General features: G+C 49.8%; 2 protein-coding genes across 3 annotated transcripts; one reads left to right on the forward strand and one right to left on the reverse strand.

The window, feature by feature from the left end:
* The first annotated feature begins 1896 nt into the window (after positions 1–1896).
* Positions 1897–13818, forward strand: LOC104635021 (uncharacterized). Of its 2 annotated transcripts, none has more exons than XM_075761631.1 (16): positions 1897–1985; positions 4469–4500; positions 4779–4832; positions 5421–5471; positions 5954–5983; positions 7091–7138; positions 7229–7272; positions 7388–7437; positions 8206–8426; positions 8514–8764; positions 9424–9558; positions 9864–10002; positions 10451–10504; positions 10615–10698; positions 11792–12061; positions 12758–13818. In XM_075761631.1, exons 1-16 carry the CDS (start codon positions 1957–1959, stop codon positions 12775–12777), a joined length of 1512 nt encoding a protein of 503 aa, XP_075617746.1. In that variant the 5' UTR covers positions 1897–1956; the 3' UTR covers positions 12778–13818. The 2 variants fall into 2 exon arrangements, with proteins under 2 accessions (XP_075617746.1, XP_075617745.1); XM_075761630.1 differs by having other exon boundaries at positions 1940–1985; positions 4021–4500.
* Positions 13819–15185: 1367 nt separating this feature from the next.
* On the reverse strand, positions 15186–18703 carry IL12A (interleukin 12A). The gene is made up of 5 exons (XM_075761632.1): positions 18435–18703; positions 16999–17106; positions 16841–16882; positions 16632–16736; positions 15186–15755 (listed from the first exon to the last, which is right to left on the reverse strand). The coding sequence occupies exons 1-5, from the start codon at positions 18696–18698 to the stop codon at positions 15588–15590; spliced, it is 687 nt and encodes a 228-aa protein (XP_075617747.1). The 5' UTR covers positions 18699–18703; the 3' UTR covers positions 15186–15587.
* Positions 18704–23376: the final 4673 nt, after the last annotated feature.

The raw sequence follows: 23376 nt of genomic DNA on the forward strand, positions 1-23376 counted from the left end.
GCCGTATAGCTTTTTCCTGCGAGCTCTGCGCATGTATTTTCCTGGGGATATGGATTTTCTGGAATGGTTTGGCAGCACGGGGCTGGCCGGATGCGGTGGCAGCCGCCGGTGGCTGTGGCCGGATGCACAGGGGAGAGGGGCAGCACTGGGGGGGGCTCCCGATGCCAAATGCTGCTCATTCATACCCAGGGCAGGAGGATGTGGGAGCTGAGCACTTCCAAGGCACCTGGAACAGCATTCTGAGACTATGTTTACTTACATACTTATGCTTGTTTATAAAGTTTATCTTTTTTTTCCCCTGTATGTGCCCTGGCAGATACGCAAAGGGTGACCCCGTACCGCGCCTGCGCCCAGGAGCCACTTTGGGGTTGGTGCAGGGGGAGGAGGATGATGCTGAGATCTGGGCTGGGGCCGGATGAGCTTTTGGCATAAGTTTTAAAACGAACATCTGATACGCTGTCTTTCCCAAGGGCTTAGCTCATCTGGGCACAAACCGAGATGACTTTGGATGTTTCCAGCCTGGTGTGCTTGGCTGGGAGGCAGCAGGCAGGGGTGGGGAGTGAGGATGTACAAGGATGTGCAAGGGTTTCCTTGTCTGGAGCCCGCCCGGAGGCCTGGAAATCCCCGTCCTTGTGGGATGGCCGGCCCTCGCCGGGGTTTGGCAGGCTCTCGCAGGGACGTTCTGCTGCCCTGCAGATGTGATTGCTGTCTGCTGGCACTCCCAGGGCAGAGGGGCTGCTGCCTCTGCGAGGTTTGCTGCATTGCTGGGGGCACCTCAGATGCTCCAGGAGCACTTCTCTACCAAAATGCTTCTGGGGAAAAATCTTATATTCCCTTTTAAAAAAAAAAATTACTTATGTGCTGCTGCAGGTTTGGATTTTTTCTTCCTTTCCTTTCCTTTTCTTTCTTTCTTTTTCTTTTCTTTCTTTTCTTTCTCAACACATAAACAGCGAGGGTGGCATTTGGCATTTTCCCTTCCCGAACTTGCAGGCAGCGGCAGCATGTGGAGCTGCCCATGGTGTCTCCCGCGGGCAGAGGAAGGCGGGTGATGCCAGGGTGCCCTGGGTGCTGGCAGTCCTCGCACCCAGCAAGCCTGCAGGGTTAGCCAAGGGGAAATGGGAGCAGCCCAGGCAGCAATTTCCCGCCCTCTGTTCGGTGCCTGGGTTCCCGTATGGCACCAGCTGGGTCACTGGCAGCGGTGCCAGCCTGTGTGCCACCGTGCCTGTGCCGGGCCACGACCTGCCGTCCCCCGGCAGCACGGACCCCATCCCTGCCGCTGCCGGTGCGTGAGCTGGTAGCCCTTGTGCCGGGGCTGGCAGCTTGGTGTGTGCCCAGACACTGTGTGTGCGCAGAGGTGAGGTGTTTTACTATATATAATGACATATAGCTGTAGACACTAGGTACCTAGTATGTACATATAATACCTATATTCTATTCTATTGTAATATATAATCCCTAATATGTCCAGTATATGACTAGTGTGTGTGTATATCTCTATGAAGTTATACCATATGTACCTGTATCCATACAGAGACTGTGATACACATATATGTATATCTAGATAGCATCTATCTAGTACCTGAGTATGCTAGTGCACCTCGTACACACAGACCGCGAATATCTCACCTACCAGTATATCTCGCACGCAGCACCTGGCGGGGGGGGTGTGTATATACCAGCTGTACATAGAAGCGGACACAGCATACGTTAGCCAGGCCCTGGCGCATCCGTGTCTTCGCCTCCACACCCACGCGCGTGGGTGCCGTGCCCGCAGCGGCCCTGCGTGTGCCGTGAGACACGAACGCGTGTGGATGGACCCTGCACCCTGGACCGCGGGGTTCCGGGCGGGGGCGGGGCCGCGGGGAACGGTCGAGACCGTGACCGAGATCGCGATCGGGACCGTGCCCCTCCCCGTGGAGGCGGAGTCACCGTTCCCGCCTCCCGCCTCCCGCCGCGATGTCCCGCCGCCGGCAGGAGCCCGACAGGTGAGCGGGGACGGGGGTCTGGGGGGGCTCGGTTGCCCCCCCCCATGCGCCGCCCCGCCCCTCCCCACCGTCCCCGGGACCCCCCGGGCCTGCCCGGCATCCCCCGGCCCCTCCCGCCCCTGTTAACCCCCATCCCTGCATCCTCCCGGTGCCCCCCCCAACCTTTCCCCATGCCCCCCCCCGCGCCCCCAGCCCTTCCCGACCCCCCCCCGCCCTCCCAGCCCCTTCCGATCCCCCCCAGCCCCTTCCGATCCCCCCAGCATCCTCCCCATCCCCCCCAGCATCCTCCCCATCCCCCCCACCCTCCCGTCCCCATCTCCCTGCACCGCCCCCATCGCCATCCCCCAGCATCCTCCTGTTTCCTCCGTCCCCCAGCTCCACCTTCCACCCGCTCCAGCATCACCCCCCAGCTCCCCCCGTGTGTCCCCCCCCCCGAAGGCTCCCTGCCCCGCTACCGCCGAGCCCAGAGCGTCCTTCCCCCTTCCCCCTTCCCCCCAGCGGGTTCGGGGCGCAGGGCTCAGCCTTGCACCTGCAGCGGGGGGGTGGGGGGGCTCCCCCTCCGTGCCCCGCCCGGCACCCTCTCCTCCTCCGGCAGACAAAAGCTCCGGCCGAGCCAGCGCCTTTCCTGCCCGCCGTTCCCGCTCCGCTCCCCGGCTGCAGCCCGGCAGCTGGGGCCGGTTCCGAAGGAGCCTGTTTATCTTCTGCCTCTAAGGCCGTAACGGCCAGCGGGGTCACCCCGCCTCGGCTCCGCTTCAGCGGGGGCTGGGAAACGCCAGCACAACCCTGCAGCTCTGCAGGGCAGGGGCTGACCCTGGCGGTGCCTTTCTTCCTTATTGTAGTTAATTGTGGGCAATAATTTCTTAAACTGAATAGAGCTGGGTTGGTTGTTGGGTTTGGTTTGGTTTTTTTTTTTTTTTCCTTCCCCTCCCTGCTTTTGTCCTCCATCGAGTGGTTTTTAGCTGAGGAGGAGGGAAATGCAGCTGTGAGGGTGTAAGCCTGCTGCAGACAAACCTTATTTAGCAAGCCAGCACTTGGTGGAAGGGTTGCATAAACAGCGCTTGGCTCAGGCGCCGTCTCTAGGGCTTTGTCCAAATTTTGCAGATACCGTGTAATTTTTAATTTTTTTTAAGATACAGTTTGGAAGCACAAACCCCGTTGTGTAATTTCCCATTCATGTCCGCAGTGAAACCCTTACCCAGTTTCTCCCGTGTGTCTAACTGCCCATGGCACCGTTTTCCCTGCCCTTGACCGACAAACTCTTACAGCTCCAGGCTGCGTGGGAGCATCCCTGCGCAGCTGCCCGCCCTGCCGTGCTTCGCCCGGGACCCCCCTTGCTTGCATCGCTTCACCCAGTTATAGGTCAGGACATTTATTTTCCTGCCTCTACCGTTACCACCTATTTATTTTTTAATTTTGTGTTTGAGCCGTCCCAGCGCGGCAGCGGCTGAGCCGGTGACCCCTGTGGTGACGTCCCCCCACCCTGGCGGCACCCCCCCCACTGTCAGGTGCACCCCAGGGAGCTGAGGTCCGGAGCGGAGGGGCCGTGGATGCACGGCAGGCAGCGGGGGACGGTCAAAATCAGGCTCCTGAGCTGAGCTGCCGAAGACCAACTGCCGCAGCTTGGCTTCGCCGTTGCCAGCATCCCTCGGCATCGCCGGGGCGGCACCGCAGTCCCTCACCTGCCTCCAAAGAGCGAGGGAATATTTGATCCTTCCCTGTCTGCGTGGCGTACGGCTGCTGTTCCGTACGGCTGCTGTTCCGTACGGCTGCTGTTCCGTACGGCTGCTGTTCCAGCTGGCCGCTGGCAGGGCGGAGGGGCTGGGGTGTTTGCTCGTGCCACCGAAGCGATGGAGAGCTGGATGTCACCTGCTGGTTTACGGTGACTGTGCCCAGGGCGATTGCCTTCCTCAGCAGCAGCTTCGATAGCGGCTCTTTGGTGGGGCCGCAGGAAGGGCGTTGTGGAGCTCCGCAGAAAGGTTTCCAGACCTGGTCTTTGTCCGTAAATGATAAACCCAACGCATTTCCCCTTTTCAAGAGCAAATGGAGACCAAAGGTTTGTCTGAATTTGCCACGGGCCACAAGTGGGTGATGGGATCCGTTGGAGTCATCTGCCACATCTGAGCCACCGTGTTTATCGGAGTTTCGTGCCTTGCTGAAGGAGATTGGTTGGATTGCTACCAAAACCAACGGGTCCCTGGCACACAAACTCCGGGCGCTTTGCAAAAGGATCCGGGGCCGAGGGTTTGTGCCGGTGGGAAACGTGCGGGAGAGCCAGGTGTCCCTGGCACGGCGAGGGCCAGGGCCGTGGGTGATGTTAGAGAAAATTAATTTTTATTCACCAACCCCCCCGTCCCGAGTTACCTTCTAGCTCCAAAGGCAGGGAGCGATGCCAGCGGGCCGGGAGGTGGGTAAATGCCCGCTCGTGTGGAGGTGTGGCAAGGGACGGACGGATCTGCTCAGGTATTTCCCGTTTTGTCTTCCAGTGGAGCCGAGTCCCTCTCTGCAGATGAAAAAGGTACGATAATTTTGTCAAATACAGTGCTTCAAATGTGTTGTTTTTTTTTTTTTATGAGAAATGCCCATCCTTTGGAATGGAAATGACAATTTTATAACTGCTGGCTTTACAAAACGCGATGTAATGCTTTAGTTTTGATTTTTTTTTTAATGCTGATTTTAAAAATTCATATTCCTTTGCTATTTATTCCCTTCCTCTGACCTGCGTAGTACAAAATCCCCAAGAGAAGAGTTAAATCTATTTCAAGCTTATATCCCCCGACTGCTTTTCTCTTGCAGAGGTGGCGGCTGGTGGTGCAGAGGGACAGGGCTCGGCCGAGGAGCACCCAGCGGGTGAGCACACACGTGCCTGAGGGCTTTCCCGGGATGACGTGGCCGGTCTCGCACCTGCCATTCCCCCCCACCGTGATAAAACCACAGTGTAGACACTGCTGCAACTCCTCAAGTCACTTGCTTTGCCGTACTGGTTTCTCTTCAACTTAAAATTTTGAGAAAAATTCATTAAAACCATGTACGGCACATCCCCGTGAGTCACGTCACTGGTGGGACACAGCAGCTCCCACCGATGCTTCTCCCGCCTCACGTGCATGTCATGGAAAACCATGATTTAGCTGGGTGAGCTGAGATGTGCCAGGGGTGAAGCTCCAAAATAGTCCCAGGTTGTACAAAACATTAAAATTGAGCATCTTGAACATCCCATGTACCCTCCAGGAGGGCCTGGGTGACCCCTGAGCCTCCATCACATCCTGGGGTGTGATGCTCTGATGCTCCTCTCTGCTTAAGTATTTTTTCTACTCTGTTACGTTATCTAACCTGCTGACCAACCTGAAGTATTTAACCTCCTAGTTGTATCCTTTTACTGACCTGCGGCATTGCTTTATTTCATTCCGCCTGTGACTAACGGAGTGTCATTTTGTTAAGGAGAGGATGGTTCCGAAAACAGCTCCAGCGGTGGCTCGGAGGAGGAGTCAGGTGAGCATGGCGTTGCGATTTATGTATGTTCTCTCTTTTTGGGAATGCATGCTCAGTTTAAAGCAGCTGCTTTTCATGGGAATAGTCTCCGGGTTATTGTATAAGACTGTTAATTCAGTGATTGCATGCTGAAAAGCAGAATGATACTTCCATGAACAAATTATTTCCTAGCCGTTTGGTTTTGAGCAGAGCAATAATAGAGGAGCAGCAGCTAATGTTGCTTTAGCCTCCTGGACACAATACACGCAGATGTTTTTATACCACAGTAGTTGTCCAAGCACCAAGAGGCTATAAATCTGCTTAAAAGTTGGCAGCGTAAGTGGGAAAACAGGATGGACAGGAAAAGAATTAAAGGAAGTGTTTGCTGTTGATGAAAAGCCTGCGGGTTTGCGCTTACACGGGATACACCACCAGCAGTTTATTCTGGTTTGGTGCAAGATTGATAGCCTTTAGTGAATAACTGGAACGCTTTTTCTCATCAGACGCGGAGGAGTCGGACGGAAGAAGGTCGGGTGAGTGTGCTTCTGGTTTGTTCCTCGTATCCACCTTGCAAAGTGTGAGGAAGCCGACGCGGATAAGCGATGCACGAGGGTAGCGATACGCGATGGCAAGAGAGCGATTTAACGCTGGCCCGGCCGTCGCCTCCGTGCCTTTCGGTAAAACGACTCGCTAGAGAGCGCACCCAGGAAGGGGGGGGCACGTGGGGTGCTGTGCGCGCTGCGCGCTCGCTGCCGCCGTTTGCAAATGGAGCCCGGCGCGGGGCTGCGGGCACGGGGAGAAGCCGGAGGGGGCTGAGGCACCCTTCCTCTCCCACGTGCTGCGGGTGGCCCCGGGTCGGGAACTGAAATAACATCGCTGTGGGAGGGGAGCCGGCGCGTTGCCTCCTGCTTTCCGGGCTGTTTGCTGTAGCAATGACGTTTTCTGCCTCTCCCGCGTCTGCCTGCCCAGGAAGGTGTTGATGCCCCGGGGTGACTTTGGGACAGGCTGGCTGGAGTCCCTGCTTGCAGGGCCGGGTGTTGGTGGGCCGGGGAGCGGGAGCGAGCGGCACAGCGCCCGTGCTGGCCCCGGCAGCCGGCCCTCCCTCGCGCCTTGTCGCAACAGCTCTGCGGCTCGGCTTCTGCAGAATCCACCCTTCGGGCTAAAAGCTTTTGCCCGACGTGCCGGCTCTGCTTGCTTTCTGGTGCGTTGGCTGGTAGCGAGGAGGATTCAGGCACTTTTAAATCATTTTAGGGATAAATACACTGCAAATAGTGTGGTTATCTGCTCACTGGGAAGCGCTGCTGCCAGCTTCCATGCTAGGTGGGTGAACTTTGTACTTGGCACAGTGAGACTCATCCTGGGGATGAATCTTTTTTTAAACCCTGTGAAAATTTCCAGTAGTTTGGGCAAGTTATGAGCTTTTGACAAAAGTCGTATCCTGCTACTCAGCTTCATCCCCACGCTGTGCAAAGCCTGCACATCCAGGTGTGCAGGTGTGTGTGCAAGAACTTCATCTGAGGAATATTCTCGTTAGGTTTTTATGAATGTAAGCAAATTAAGTTGGTGGGTTGTCCTTGCTGAATATGAGAGCAGAAACCTGCTGGAGGCTGAGGCATTTGCTGCAAACTTGTTTTTTGTAGATGAAGAACAGGAGAAGAAGGAATTGCTACCGCACGGCGATGAATCAGGTAGCAACAGATCTCTCGAGGGGTGGGATTTTTTCCTGAGTGTTTAATTACTTTGCTTTTAATGAGCTGATCTTCCTGTTTTCTCACTAGGAGTGAACTGTCTGCCCCCCTGTGAGCACTGCAGAAATCAAAATGTACGTTTATTAAAAAAAAAAACAACCCACATATTTTGCATGAGATAATTTGCAAATGGTGATTCTGCTCTCTCATCACCTTTTAAAATATGTATTTTTTAAAATCTATTTATAGGACCAGAAGGAGCAAGTGACCCCTAGGAGACTTTCTGGAGGTCAATATGTGTACGTATTTTTTAATATAATGGGTATACATCTACATCGTTCTCATCAAGATACTTCTCTCTTTGGTTTAAGTGGGAAAAAGACTAATTTGCTGCACAAATATATTTGGAGGTTTATCAGAAGGTGCCCCCAAATCTTTAAAAATAAACAATTTAGAGGAGCCGCCTGTGCTGCCTCCAGATCCTGGTCCAAGCAAGCTCTTCGGACGGCTTCCTGCCTGCCTCGGCTTGCTGCAGTAATTAACATCAGACACATTTTTATGTGCTTATTTCAGTCTGGACACACGTGAGGGCTCTTGCCCTGCTTCACAGGAATACTCGTCCTCCCCATTTGCACTGACCTTGCATTGTTCTTTGGATGCCAGGCTTGTTCTCCCTCTCTCTGCCTTGGAAGTTGTCGTCAGTGTGCGACGTCAGCGTTGTCCGTGTATGATGTGGATGCTGTCAGTGTACGACGTCGGCTCCGACGTCGACGGGACCTGGGCTTGAGCTCTTTGTCTAAAAGCAGCTGCTTTGTTTGCAGGAAACGCTGGGCAGAACGTTAATTACAGCTATTTTGCATGCACTGGCTAGGTCCTCCTGGCCAGTGATGGTTTAAACATAGAGACTGGAGGAAAAAAAAAATCGTTATGGCTTCTGTGCTATTCTGATAAAGGGCTCTGTGCTTGTTGGGAAGGGAGTTTCTCTCTTATCCCTTGCAAACCACACTTTTATGGTATTTACTAGGCAGTGGAAACTAAACTAACGGGGTCACTCTTGCCCACGGCAGGGTACGGCTGGATGCGGAGGGGACTTACCAGTGCAGTCTCACGGGCTTGATTTTTGAGGTAACGGGGGCCGTCAAAATCACGTACTCCCTCTTATCCTGGAGCAAATACGCCAGCCTCGTGGAAAAGCCATGGATCGTGGGCGGCCCCCTCTTCGACGTGCACTGCGACTCAGCCCCCGCTCTCACCTCCATCCAGTTTCCCCACTCCCTCTGCCTCAGCGGTGAGTGCCTGCCACCGGCCCGGCGGGCGCGGGCGGCTGCCGGCTCCCCGGCGCGGGAGGTGCTGAGACGGCCCCGTGTCCCCGCAGATCACGGCGCTGGCATGGCCTTCAGGGTTTTGCACGTCAAAGGCGAGGGCGCAGCCATCGAGCCCTCCGCCGACTACTCGGCCTCGCACGTGAAGTGGCTGGTGAACTCGCTCTCGCCGGTGGGACCGCTCATCCAGAGCCAGGAGCCGGTGCAGTACCACGGCGCCGTCATCCTCTACAAAGTCGTGGATGAGCATCCCTCCTTATCCTTTCGGGTCTACGTGGCTACAAACAACGACTCCTTTGTAAAGGTGTGGCTCGTGTCGGGGGTGTAGGGTGGCATGACGTAGAAATACTGGCAGGGTTGGTTACGGGGATGTTATGTTCGGGACGGGGTATGGCGAAGAGATGCTCTTCTCTCACCCCAGTGTTTGCACGCAAAGCTCTGGATATATACACGTGTGTGTGTGTATATATATATAATGAGAATTCCATACTGAAAAGGTCTGCCAAGTTAGGATATGATATTTAAGGAATTATACCAGCCCACATGCTCGCTCACAAGCTGCAATAGAGGAGAAATACATCAGAAACCCGTTTTCCACCAAAATCCGTGGAGCTCAGGATTTGTACCTGAAAGAGCTTCTTGTGCTCTCACCCATTCCCCGCTACGACGGGCAGGCAAAGGCTAGGAGAGGTCAGCAACAAAGAACCTTCCTTCTACTGGGGTTGCAAACTCTTCTATCTGATGGCACCCGTGTAGCGCGATAGCTGCAGAAGTTTATTCGGTGGTTTTCGAGGGTGGTGTTTAGTGCACAGCTTTCTGTAAAGTTTGCCGTGTGGAACAGGTCGCGGCCGGTCTGTAGAGCTGGGGCCAGAGAAAAGCCCAAGGAGCCGCGTTAACACGGGTTTTAAATGTTAATTCCTTTACTGAGGCGAGTAACTTTTAAATCATATTTTTCAATTTTAGGATATCTCAAGAGCCGTAAAACATTCAAATAAGAAATTCATTAAAATTGACAAGCCCCCTGTATGCCAAAAATTACTTCAGAAAGGAAAGAGGTATAGATTAGTGTGTGAGCCAGAAGCTGAAATAACTCCAGAGGTGAGTCCCTGCCCAAGCCTCATTTCGTGCCTTGCAGCTTGATTAGAAACGTGGTCCAAAATGGCTTTTTTTGCATGTTCCTGCACTGGCATTAAGGGCATTTTTTACATTCATTTGCCGTGGCTGCAGAAAGCATTTGCCTCTTAGAGCCCTAAAATTTTGGGATGAAATCCTGACGCTAAAGTCAACAGGAAAACTCTGGGGAGATTGTAACCGGGCTCAGGTCTGTGCCAACAGCCAAATACCTCCTGTTTAATTTATGATTTGGATAAACGTTTATTTTAACCTATTTTTACGTTGTATAGGAAATTGAATTTGTTGATGGATCTCTCTTGAAACTAAAAAGCTACATCGAAGTCTATTTGGAGAAACCCGACGACTTCACCTTGTCTTTGGTTGAGCTCGAGTCTGACGCGACCGTGTGGAAGGCAAAACTGAGAGAGAGTGAGTCTTTGGTCTTCCCACGACTAGTTTCTTCCCGCTGAAAAGATGCAGGAATTGGGGTATAATTCAGCCCTTAGATGCATCTAAATTCCTGCTGTTAAAATCGTGAGGCTTGGAGCGATAAAACACAAAGAAAAGAGCTCCAAGAGGTTGCGTAGTGGATGTTGCAGTAACCTGCAGAATCCCTCGGCAGCAGCCGGGCGAAGGCTTGGGGGCTGCGGGCTCCGCTTTAGTTTTACTTACCGGGAATAATATGCAATCTCTATTGTATATGATAGATGGCGTGCTGCTGCACGTTGGATAAAAGGGGAAAAATGGTATAAAATCTTAGCTCAGCAACCGGAATCCACCCAGCAGCTTGCTTTGGTGCCTGAGAAGTGTTGGGTGTAGGGCGTAGCAATGGGAATTCCTACCTCACCTCTTGTTTCCTCTGAAAACTGTTTACCAGGTGACTGGATAAATTACGATCAGAACAAAAACGAGCAGAAAAGAAGCGCAGTCGGTAAGTCGATTTGAAGATAAGTCGGGGTCGCTTGTTTTCGGTGTACCTCATTTGCTGGCGTAGCTCGAGTGATGTGCAAGAAGTAACATCACCTCTCGCTTGCTTCTTAGGTGTCAAGAAACGGAAACCAGCCCTCAGCAATTTGGAAGAAGAAGAGCTCTGTAGCAAAAAGCAAAAGACTGGCAATACCGCAGGTAAAGCATTTCTGTGTCGTGTAAAATACCAGGTTTGGGTTGTCGGGGGTTGTTTTGTATCCTACGAATTCAACCTGAGCTCACTTTTCTAAAGACTTCCACGAATCTGAGCAGGAAATACAGGAGGGGAAAGTGCTGCTTTTGTCGGTGCGGAATTTGTACCTACATTTGTATGCTTTGGTACGCCGTCATTCCTTCAGTAAGTAAATGGGGAGAAGCAGCTAGGAAATTTGCTTTGTAAGGGTCAGCTCAAATGGTATTGTCTTCTAAGACTGGGCAATAGCGGCTGTTTTTGAAAGAGGTTTCCACTACATGTCTCAGATTTTGCATTTGAGATGTCTCCTGAGACATAACAAGCTATTTTTCTGGGAAGAAAAAAAAAAAAAAAAAAAATCAGCTCCCATTTATTGTTGACGTGTGATGTCCCGATGGTCAGGAATGCTTGGTGTCTGGGAGCTCCCACCCAGAAACTACTCATTTACTAATAGTTACTTGGAAAAAATACAGAAGAAATCATGTTAGTTCGATAAATAATGAAAAAAAATCAGCAAAAGTAGCTGTGTAGGTGTGTGTTTACGGGTGCGTGTAGCCACCAGAGGGAGAGCTTCTGTCCCTCAAACCCTCAGTTTTCTGTGTAAGTGATGGCGTGGAGCGGGAGAGCGGCTCAGTCCGTGTAACTGCGTGGGCCGAGACTTCTGAGCCGTTGTAATTAAAGGAAAACCAAACATCTGGAGCAGCTGTAGCTGTCCCGAACAGCAGGCATCTGAATATGGCTCAAAATCTCTGGGTGCTTGGTAAGCTGACGTACCGAGGGAGGTTCTTCTGCTGGGTGAATACCTGCTTATGAATGGAAAAAAAAGCCCTTTACAGCAGCCAGCGTGCAATCAGGTGTTGTCATCTTCAAGAGCCAGGCTGCTTAGTCCTTCAGGTGCTTTTCTCCAGCGCTTGGCTCTGGCCTTGCTGGATAATCTGAATAATAAGATCCCCTTCATTGGGGATCCCCTGGCCGTGCACGGAACTAAGAGCTTCGTTTAGTTAAAAGTCTAATGGGAAGAGCAAAGCTAAATCTGATTTTTGTTCTATGGCTTTTCAGATGGAATTGAAACAAGGATCTTAACTGATCAACAGCTGATGGTGATCGCAAAGTTGTTTGACAGGCAGTGGAGAGAAATTGCCATTGAGTGTCTTCAGATGGAAATGAAACACATTGAGCAGATTCAGGCAATGGAGGAAGAAGTTAATATGCAAAAATTTCTGGTGTTAAGCAAGTGGAGAGACAGAGAGCAAAGCAACGGAACCGCAGAAGCTTTGTACAGAAGTCTGCGTGAAAAAGCATCCTATGAGATACTGCAAGCCCTGGAAGGTATCGCCTTCCCATTACATTTATTTCATTACATCAGTGTGTTTCAGATGTATTTTAAGAACTCGCATCAGTTTACTGACTACCCAGTACATGTTTTACTACATAGGTCAGAATTGTCTCCCTTCTGATATTAGCAATGACTTTCTTGTGGCATTTTTATACTTCCCTTCAGAAACTTATATAAAATAAATAATCTTTTTGCCCTGACTGTGTTGAGAGTACTCTCGGCATGACCTAGCCGTCATGGCCAAACCAGCCGGCGTTGTGTACCCAAACCAGTTCTTGGTTTTCTCAGGAAGTCCAAAGAAGAGATGTTTGGGTCTCTACTCCGATGTGTTTTAGGAAGGGTTAATTAACGCCGTCCCCTGACAGATGACTTAGCGGTTTGGTCCTGCAGACCCGTGTGTATGTATGTATTTCCTTACAAGCCAAGGGGAACCTTTCTTAAAAATGAAATATATAATTTTTTTTTTTTTTTTTTTTTTTGGAAACAGGCAAAGCTTTGCTCTTTCTTAACTCTCCCTAAAAGCAGCCTGGTTGTGAGGGGTGGAGAGCCGCTCGTGCTCCCTCGCTCATCTGACCCTCACAAACCTTGTGCTGTGGCACAGGCTTTTAATACCTTTATTATTCAACTTGACTATTGCAGTCGCTTCTAGAGACGGGATGAACGTGTGTTTGTGCTGTTCCTTTCCTCAGGTTTCTCGGCTCGGTGCTGAGCTGGTGAAGCCGCAGCTAGAAGGAGCGTGGTGGGAGCTTCGCCCAACCAGCCGTTCCGCTTCTCCGGCCGCTTCCTCGGGATCTCGCTGAGATTCGGGAAGGAAGATCACTCAGCGGAAAGTTTAGGGAGCATCTTTGCAAGAAATGTGAATGAAATTCTGCGCGGATATAAGCACACGTAAGACTTTCAGGAGTAATTACTCATGTGGTGGATCCCGGCAGCGTGGTATGGGGAAACCCAACGCTTCCACCCAGCCTTGTCTCATTTGAGCCAGTCCTAAAAGGCAGGAACACTGGGCGAAACCGGTTTGCCTTGTTCAGGTATATGATTGTTATCTGGAAACGTTTTTATTAACATCAGGGAAATACAGGGAGAAAAGTTACGCAGTAACTTTCTTTCCTATTAAAAAAAAAAAAAAATTGAACTGCCAAAATCATGAGGTACATTGTATTTCTCACAGATGCCCAAGATCAGGGAAGAATAATCCTAAACTTGCAGATAAATTCCTTTGCATAATCACTGTATATATACATAATTACTGTATATACTCATGTACATTCAGTCCTTGTTAAGCTGTGGTTCTGTTTTCTAAAAACCCAAAGACTGGTTTCATGGGAGCACCACTATCAACTCCAGGCAGCTTTGAATTTTCCCTGGGAATTTCTTCTTCACTCTTTTCTGTCTCAATTTTTATGAGATAATTTTTTATGTTGTATATTTTTTTTTTTATTATAAACTTTTTACACTTTTTTTTTTTTACTTGATTAATTCTAACTTGAATAGAATTAGGTGCTTAAACGAAAATGGGAGAAGCCAAAATCTCGGCGAAGGCTGTTACTCTGGCGGTAATGCACGTACTACAGCATTGTGAAAGATACGGAAATAATGTTATTTGCAGAAGAGAGCAGTGACCTGATACGGGAGATCGTCTTGTTTTTAAAGACATGGGATTCATTTGAGCATCTTCCTCTGTGTATGTTTATGAAAGAAAAAACATACTTTTAAAAAAATAAGGATTAAAAAGGAAACATTTCAAGTATTTACGTATGATTTTTGATTTTTTTAAATTTATTTTAGCCAGTGGATGAAATGTTGCAAGGTTGTATGCAGCGGGCCGTCTTGCCAACCTTTGACGCTCCACTGCTACGTACATCCCAGGGGGTGGCCGAGGAAAAGGGCTGTGTTGGTGCCCAGGACCTCGTGGGCTCTTCTGCTGATGGGCCAGAAAGCCGTGGGAGGCAGGGAGGCTCGGGTGGGGCTCTCCATCCCCCGGCCCGGCTGCCCTTGGCTCTTCTCTCTGGGACGAGCAGGGGGAAATTGCCGTCAGGGGGACCTTTAAGATACCAAATAAAAGCCAAAGCTTTAACAGGACCCTCTGGTGAGAAGCAGAAATCAGTAAATCTAAGCTTGACATAAGATGCTGATTTGTAATAGTGAGGGTAACTGGGTAGCGTAGCAGATGGTCAAAAGAGATGATGAGGTCTTCAATCTTCGGGTTCTTTAAATCAAGAACCTTTTAAAAAAATGTATATTGTATTTCTGTGGTCGGTTTGGCTCTGTTCAGTCCTTGCAGGCAGAAGGAATTAAAACATTACAGTTGCATAAGGACATGAAGGCATCGAGGCGTGAGGTTGCTCTTACCTTACGACTCTGTCTAGGGACCACAGCGCTGGTTCCATTAGAAAGCTCCGGGATGTGTAAGACTACACGGTAAGGGCTGGTGTGGTGTGAAGGTAAGGCCAAGCCTTGGGGAAGAGGTCCCTGAGCTGTCCCCTCGGCGTCTGGAAGAGCCGGTGGTCCCACCAGCCCCTTGGCATCAAAGGGTGCTGCTCGGGGGTCCCCAAAGAGGTGGGAGGATAGAGCTTGGAGAAACCAAGCAAGGGGAGAGAGGTGAAGAACGAGGTGCCGATGGGGTGATGAGAGGCAGTGTGGGAGCTGGTCTGGACACGGCCAAAGTCGCTGCTCGGCCAAAGAGGGGACGGACACCTTCGTCTGGGCAGACTTACGTCCTGCGGGCAGGAATTGGGAAGATAGTCACCTCAGCATCCCTCCTGGCCGTCCAAGCTGTGCAGAAACAATTTAGCCATTGCTGTCAGCGGGGCCAGGATTTCACCCCAGAAACGATGTGACCAGCTGGGAGAATCACTGGAAACGAGGATGAGATCGAGGGGGTTGCTTTGAGTGCTCGGTCTGAGAGGAAAGCCGCGAGAAACACGTCTGATGTAAGTAACAGGATGGAAACAGGATTTTAAAATATGATACCCGTGCTGACTGTTACTATGGTATACCGCTTCCATGCCTGCAGTATTCAAAGTATTTTAAAAGTAGAATCAATATGATAACATCATATCGATCAAAATTATATCTCAAGAAAGAAAAAAAAAGTCACCACATTTTTTATGCAAACTTTAATTTTATTAGGCAATAAATAGAATAAATAAGGAATATCATAATAAATAAATTGATTATTATAAATATGTTTCAATTTCTGAAAATGACAGCTGAATAAATAAATCCATTAAATCACAGTTGAGTGTTTGGTGGTTTGAGAACATTTTGGTACTATGATGTAGCTTATTTTCTAGAAATTTAGAAGTTCAACATGGTAGCTTAAAAGGCACTGCCAACAGCTCACTAAAACACGATTTATAAGAAATTCTGTGAAATACTATGCTCTCAGTTCCTAAAAAGCCCCTAACCACCTTGCAGGGTATTGACCCTACTAAAATTTTTTTTTTTTTTTTTTTTTTTAAAATTCAAAACATCTTTAGGTCAAATTTATACCCAAAGTGCTGGAGGGCTGGGTGCTTACAGCGAGCTCTCCGGAGCCGCCAGGTAGTTCATCATCCTGTTGATGGTGACCGTGCGGATTCGGAAGGCGTGAAGGATGCTGCAGAGCCTCATCCTCTCCTTGAAGGAGGTCAGCCCCGCGCCTGCCGACGGCTGCGGCGCGCTCCCGCTGCTGGTCTTCAGCGCCTGGGAAGAGGTAGGGCCATTACAAACTATCACCAGAGAGTGGCTAAAACAAAAGGCTCTTTAGATTTTTCACACACACCCCCCCCCCCCCCCCGCCCCAGTGATAAATGACAAGACTTAGAAATAAGAATGTATTCTCATAAATGAAAAATTTGAAATATTTAGTGATATAATTAATAGACTTAGGATATGCAGCTGCAGTTTCCTCAAAACAAAACTGTCTGTTCACGCACAGAGGCTCTTTCTGCCCAGGAATAAAGATGCTTTTTTAATACTGAGCCTACGGCTGGCTTTGTCTAGCAAGCCCTTAGACTGAGCTTGTTTGCCTGTGGCCGGAATTTCCAGGCTACGGGGAGATGCTGCGTCAGTACAAAGGTAATTAGCTTTTTTTTAAACAAACAAACAAGGTTTTAGCATCTATTCCCTGTACTCACTAATAATATTTATCAAAGTTCAGTACACCCTGTGCCATATTCAGTATACCAGGTGTATTATATTTCAGTATTTGCGGGAGAAATAGAGCTATGTCCCTTTTACTCTATCTTTTACTCTGGTTTTGAGTTTTCTGAGGAACTGGCAGAAAATCCTGTACCCCGTCTGCTTGCGAGAGTGGAGCAGCGTGAAAGAAAGAGGCTGCTAAGGAGCCAGGCATCTCAGTCCTGACGTGTTCACCATCTCGGCAAGGCACAAATCTGAAGTGCGACACACAAGTCATAAGAATCAAGTCCCTTCTAGGAAAACCAGTAACAGATAATTTTTTAAATTACCAGAGCATAGAAAGGTCACTATTTGACTGACTAGAGAGCAGAGCAAACGGGATTAAAAACTCTGGGTTAAGACAGAAAGAGTAGAAAGGAAGGAGACAGAAATACTTACTTTCATCATTTCATCGATAGTTGCCAGCACGTTTTGATCATTGAAGTTCTTCAGCTCTGCCCTGTAGGCATGCAGATCCTCATAGATGCCCTGCAGGCATTTACTCTGCAAAAGTCAGAATTATTAGGGAACGCAGGAATGTGTCGTTAAATGCTTTAAACTTACAACAAGCAAAAGAAAGGGGTTCTTTGGGGAAACTTGCAATTTACCGTATCAAAAGCAGATCTTTCTAGTGCTGGACAGTTTCCAGTCTGCAAATTAAAGAAGAAATGAGACACGGTGATTTTGTGGAAGTGTGAATTATACAGCTGTTCCATGACAATATGACGCTGAAACTTGATTTTTAAATTATTTTTTTTTTTTTTACCCCTGGATCTTCAGATGTGCAAGCTTTTATCGTGTTGATTTGATTCTTAGTGATATCTTCAAGATCGACCTCTTCAAGGGTACATTCAAATCCCAGCGTGCCGAGCTCCTGTGTTAAAAAGGGAATAAAAAGGGGTTATTGACTCACTTTCATGGCACTGTGTGTATATATATATATATGTAAATACACACAATTATAAGTGATGTGTCACAGCTGTCTGCGCTTAGCTGAATCCTGGCAATGAGGCTGCGTGAGGACGATGCTCAAACACAAAAGCTAGAAAATAGACTGAGACTGAAGCGCGTGTGGCAGTTGTGCCTAATGGGAATAAGCTCGGGCTTTGCACAGATCTGGTTTATATGTTCTTGCAAATCGCACTGCCTCCATTACTTTAGATTATTCTCTCAGACACTGAATTTATTGAGAACTTTATGTGGCTATAGTTTCAAATGTAAAGTCTCTCTCAGAAAGTGAAAAATAACTAATGTCATCCGCATAGACATTTAACGGTGCTCACTGACCCACGGCGAGTGTGGGAACAACGCACCTATTGAGCGGTGGGGGTTTTTTGTAGGTCTCCGAGATGAAGCTTGCCACAATAGCAGGGAATTTTAGCAAAAAAAATTTAAAAAAATCCCCTTGGCACTACTGCCAAGAGGCTTTAGCATGGAAAGATGCTGCTACAGCACCAACCCGACGACACCAACAACATGCAAACATAACGACGAAGTCGGGAGCAGGTATTTCTGAGCCAGCTCTGCAGAGGCCTTAGAGAAAGAGCATGTTCAAAACTGAGAGCGCTCAAATCAGCTGTAGATGCATTGCTGGCACCGGTAACGGTGTGTGTGTTTCTGCGGGGCTGCGGTGATTGAGGGCTGAGAAAGACACCTGAGCGAATCCCCATCCTAAAGGGCCGGTCAGAGGAGGTGTGAAAGCAAAGACCAGTTACAGAGTCCGAAAGGAAGAGTACAGAGAGCGTCCGTCTGCCTGGGTCCCCTCGGCAGCCCATCGCCTCCTTGCCTGGGTACCATCACTGCTCCATCGCTGCCCGCCTGGGTCCCACCACCAACCCGTCACCTCCTTGCCTGGGTATCGTTACCGTCCTCCTAGGTCACTGCCTGGCTTGGTACGCCCACCAACCCCTCACCTCCTTGTGTGGTTTCCATCACTGTCCTACTGGGTACCGTCACTGCCCGCCTGGGTCCCGTCACCGCCTGGCTTGGTAGGCTCACCAGCCCATCACCTCCTTCCCTGGGTCCCATCACTGTCCTTCTGGGTACCCTCCCCAACCCATCACCTCCTTCCTTGGGTCCCATCACCTCCTTGCCTGGGTCCCATCGCTGCTCCATCACTGCCCTCCCGGGTACCACCCCCAACCCACCACCGCCGGCCCATGCCCCCTCCCCAACCCGCCGCCCCCCCGCCCCGTTGCAGACCTTCAGCCGGTGGAGGGAGGCGTTGGCGGCCGCCAGCATCTCCCGGGAGCGGCTCAGCCCGTCGGAGAGGCGGTGGCGGAGGGGCGGCGGCGGCAGCGCCAGCGCCCGGGCGGGGGGCGGCAGGGCCAGCGCCAGGCAGAGTGCGGGCAGCAGCGCCCAGGGCCCTGCCCGCTGCCTGCAGCGCCGGACCGCGGCGCTACGCGGCGCTGCCTGCCCGCTGCTGCCCGCGCTGCCCGCGCTGCCCGCACCGCCGCGCTGCTCCATGCCGCTGCCGAGGGAGCGGTGCCGGTAGCGGCGGGATCGCGGCGGTTTTTATAGGGGCGGCGGGGCCGGGAGTTCCCCCTCTTCTCCTTTCCTTTCCAGCAGCCGCTGGGGGAGCGCTGGCAGCGGCGGGGCCGGGCCGGGGGCAGCCATCACTCATCCCGAGAGCGGCGGGGCCGCCGCCCGCCGGGAATCCCGGTACCGCGGGGCGGGCGGGGACCGCGTCCCGGGGCGGGGGTGGGAGGGGGGGGGGTTGTGTGTGTGGGGGGTGTGTGGGGGGTGTGGGGGGTGTGGGGGGGGGGACAGGCCCGGCGCCGTGCTCCTGCTCCTGGGGTCGCTGCCAGCGCCTGAGCCTGGCTGGGGATGCTGGGGGCGGTTGCGGAGGCTGGAGGTGCGGTGCTGAGCGCTGGGCCCTTCGCACGCAGCGTGCAGCGAGCTTGTGAAAAGTAAGAGTTACTTGAAGTTTGTGTATGACACATAAATAAGCTTTTCCATTTCCATTCTTTATTATTAAAAACTGTAATGCTCGGATGTCATTAATGAATATTCATGAAAACCTGCCTGGAAACTTGCTTTTTTTTGCCGATATACTCGGTATAATCGCCAAATATTTCAATATTAGTCCGTATCGCACGTGGCAATTCTTAGCCTGGACAAAAGGCCGTAGAAAGCTTTTCTATCCGTCAGGTCTGCTGCGAAGTCAATGGGAATTTTGCTATTGACTTGGAAAGGAGCGGGATGAATCAAGAGTTTTATATTGCATTTTCAGATTCTTTTCATTTCAACTGACATCTTGTTTCCCATAAGAAGGTTGTGGTGTGTCTAGAGACTTACTTTGCTACAATACCAGCGCTGCATAATTTTCCAGTATCACCGTGTGTTTTCCATCGCCGCGCTAGTCATTAGGCTGTGGGCTGTGGTTTTAACTTTGTGTAGGAGCCTTTTTTTTCCCTGAGCACAGAAGTGAAAGAGACCTTCAACGTACACTTGCATGCCTGTTCTTGAAAAGGCATCAGTTTGGCTTTCCAGGTTTCTTTGGCCAATGCTCAGGGTGTTGCCTACAGCAGCAGGGCATGAGGTTTCTCTTCAGGTGGAGCGCTGACAATTTGACCAACAGCTTCTGGTTTGCGGCATTCCTGTGCTGCGCTTCGGCATGTACTGGGATATTAGTTAGGGTTCTTTGTCCAAAAAGGGGAATATTTAGCTCAAACACCTTCAGAGGTCTCTGAATGCAGCTGCTATTGAATGGGCGTTGTGCACAGAACAGTTATCTCAGGGGAAGCTGTGCTTGGAGGTGCCTCTTCTCAACAGTCTCACGGTCCCGTACAGAGCACTTTCCTTCCTGCTGCTGAGTCCCAGCTCGCGGAGGGATTTCTTTGTGACCCGAGGCAGTGAGGTGGGGGGGAAAAACTGGGGTAGGGGGTCTCCAGCATGGGCTGCAGAAAGCTGGCTGCGATGGCAAGAGCGTCTTCCCAGAGAAGTTCACCCCGAAGGACCCCCCCAGCAGCCCCCAGCTGAAAAACACGGGCTACACAAGTAGGACACTTCTGCTTGCCTTTTGTGCAAAACCTTGAGCTATATTTTGCTTTCTTCATGTAATTTCTACCCCTAATGATATAAGGCTCACAGATAATTTGCAAGGTGTCTCCTGTTGTTGCATAGGTGTTTCCGAAGCAGAAATGCTTTCTTGGTCGATGCTTCCTCAGCCCAATATTTAGGTAATGTATTACTGAAACATGAGGTTTAAATTGCTGATAAAATGGAATATATCCTAATACCGGGGAGTGTATTTTTTCCTGTTAAAAGAAGAAATAGTTGAATGTTGCTACATTTGCTGTTTTACAAATAGGAAGCTTTTCCTCGGTTATCTATAAAGAACCATGCCTGAATGATACCTTTGTCACCGCTCATTTATTTTCCTGATAGCATCTGAAACTGAAGTCCTTGCCATGCCAGGCTGCTGAGGATCCTTGTACACCTATTGCAGGACCAGAGGCGATAAATACAGAGACTCGCCGAAGCTGCAGCACTTGTAGTCACACTCTGCAGACCCAAATGCCCCCCGGAGCAGCAATCGCACAGGTATTGCGGTGCGAGTCCCCGGGGCGGATGCTGAACACGATGTTAACGTGGTGGTTGTGCTGGTTTGGATGGGCAGTGAGTTGAGCCGGGCCAGTTTCTGCTCCTTTTGCCCGATTTGTACCATATCTGTATTCTCTGCCCAACTGCAGTTGTGTTTTGGTCGTGGACTGAACGTGAGTGCGCTCCTGGGTACGGAACTTTTTATTGAGATTTGTCTCGAAGTGATGGGTAGGATATTAACTGCCGGGTCCCGGCAATGAGGTAATAAAGTCCTAATGATACGTTCATTTTGGAAAGACGTTACATCTGTTTTTAATTCCTTGCCTCATCCATCTGTCTGCCTCCTTCATCTCAAAGCATCTTATATTTGACCAGTCTTGACTCTGAAAGCAGCATCTCGGTAATTACTGTGCGGGGTCTGCTCCTCGAGCAGCTCTGTGTCTGCTTTGCTTAGGGCAAGCGTGCGCTCGTGGCCAGCCCGGAGGACGGGGACGAAACGCAGCTCAGCATCGGGGCTGGTCCGGTCCCAGGCACTAACGGTCTTTCTGCCTTAGCTGCAAAATGGGAATAATTGTAGATCTATGGGCTGGGCTTTGATGTTCCTTAGTGGTTATATTCAGTCTGACATCTAATATTAATATTATTTGGGGGAGTTAGACGTAATAATATTTTCTACGTCAGCAGCACCCAAAAGTGGACAGCAAGTCCTTTTGAAATTGAAAAATCCATGTCCTTTTTATTGCATCTTGTGTCTTGATCTCAGGTTCCGATCTCATCAGGCAAACAAAGGATTGTACAGGTGGAATGATGCATTCGTTATTAAAGCAACAAAGATAGGGATATATCATCTACGCATTTAGAAATACAGTGCAGTAATTGCTTACCATAGTCTATTAGAACTGTTAGAAGATGTATGATTTTACAGGAGAAAATGTAATTCCACTGGCTTTATTTCAACCATAAATTGCTCTTGCTGAGATTTATCTCCAGAGAAAAATAAGAACCATTCTGGGTCTAGCTATAAACCTGTAACATTATTGTAGCGAAGACTGGGTGAAACTGTGTTCCTGGCTACGCTGCCCTCAACCAAAAGGCTACTTAAAAATCCTATCTGAAAAAGAAAGGAAAAACCAATAATAAGAAAGAAACCCAATTAGAAAAAAACCAAAACCCCCAAACCCCTCAGTTCAGTTTAGTTTTGAGGACTGTATATGCAAGTGATGAGAAATAGGATCTTCTCCAACCACACTGTTCTAAAAAATTGGGAGGTTCCTGGAAATGCGTGCTGACACAAGGCGCTGCGGCGCTAACCTTTTGTTTCAGTCTGGGCTTGCCTTCGCTCCCCTCTTGCGAATAGCAATCTAATGTTTATCTTCATGGTTGCTCTCAAAGTCCAAGCTACGTGAAGACCACCTGGCTTTCAGAGTAAGCTACGTGTGGAGCCGTGGACATCGCACGCCATCCTCTCCATCGTCAGCTGCGTGCGGTGGTGAAATGGGTGGTGAGGGATATTTCCTAACCGGGTCTCCGGTTGAGGGATGTTATTTCTCCTGTAACACACCAGATTAAATGAATTTTCTTCGTTAGCAGGCCAGCTCCCAAACCCTTCATGAAGGTCGTGTAGCAACTTGTAACGTATCTTCAATGGGAAGAGATGGGTTATTTGTAGGAGAGGCTTATTCCCCGTAATTATAATGATGTATAATAATGCAATAATTATAGATATAATTATACGATAATTATATACATATATGAATTAAAGCTGCAGTATGATTATATCACAGCTAGGCTGACAGTTAACTGTAGATAGTTGCTACATAAAAAGAACTGCAAAATGTCGTGTGGGATAAGATTGCTGGATGCTTCAGTACATAAAACTCATTTTTATACTATTTACCGCTCTCAGAACATATAGAGGATTGATCACGGATAAATTTTTTGGTTCTGGATAATTTTTTCAGGAGATCTGGGGTCAGATATCTCACCAAAATATCTTCACTGACAGAAGCGTTGCTTCTGATTTATCTTGGGAACCGATGGCTCCGTAAAAAGGGAAAGCAAAGACTTGAATCTTGCCTGGTGGTTTTTTGGTTGTTGGTGCTTATTCATTGAGGAATCCCTGGAAATACGTAACCCTAAGTATGTGCTCATGCTGATTGAAACATAATTAAATATTATTTCTGGGTTGAAGTGGCTTTCCAGCACCGGCAGCCAGAGCACGGCAACCCCTAAAATCCTGGGTCAATCACCTGCATCTCTTGGCTCTTCTCTCTTCCAGCCGTCGCTGGGGTTCGTGCGGTTTTCCCCGTGACCCTGCCACGTACCGCAGCATCTCTGCTCTTCACCGCGGCTTTCTGGCCCTTGGCTTTGAGGTGGCAGCTCAGCAGCTTTGTGTCCTTAGGTGGCCAGCTGGACTGGGGACCCCCAAATTCAGGCTCCAAGGTACATGCCAGGGTACGGCCTTTTCTGGGAAAGGGCCGGAGCTGGTGATGATCGCTGGATGGGTGCCGTAGCTCCCTAAAAAGCACACGGGTATTTTGAATGGTTACGTTGTGGGCAGGGAACTTCTCACGCTGAAATGGGAGGATTGTTTGAAGAG

The sequence above is a fragment of the Balearica regulorum genome, chromosome 9 (assembly GCF_011004875.1).
Source record: "Balearica regulorum gibbericeps isolate bBalReg1 chromosome 9, bBalReg1.pri, whole genome shotgun sequence".
NCBI classification, from domain to species: domain Eukaryota; kingdom Metazoa; phylum Chordata; class Aves; order Gruiformes; family Gruidae; genus Balearica; species Balearica regulorum.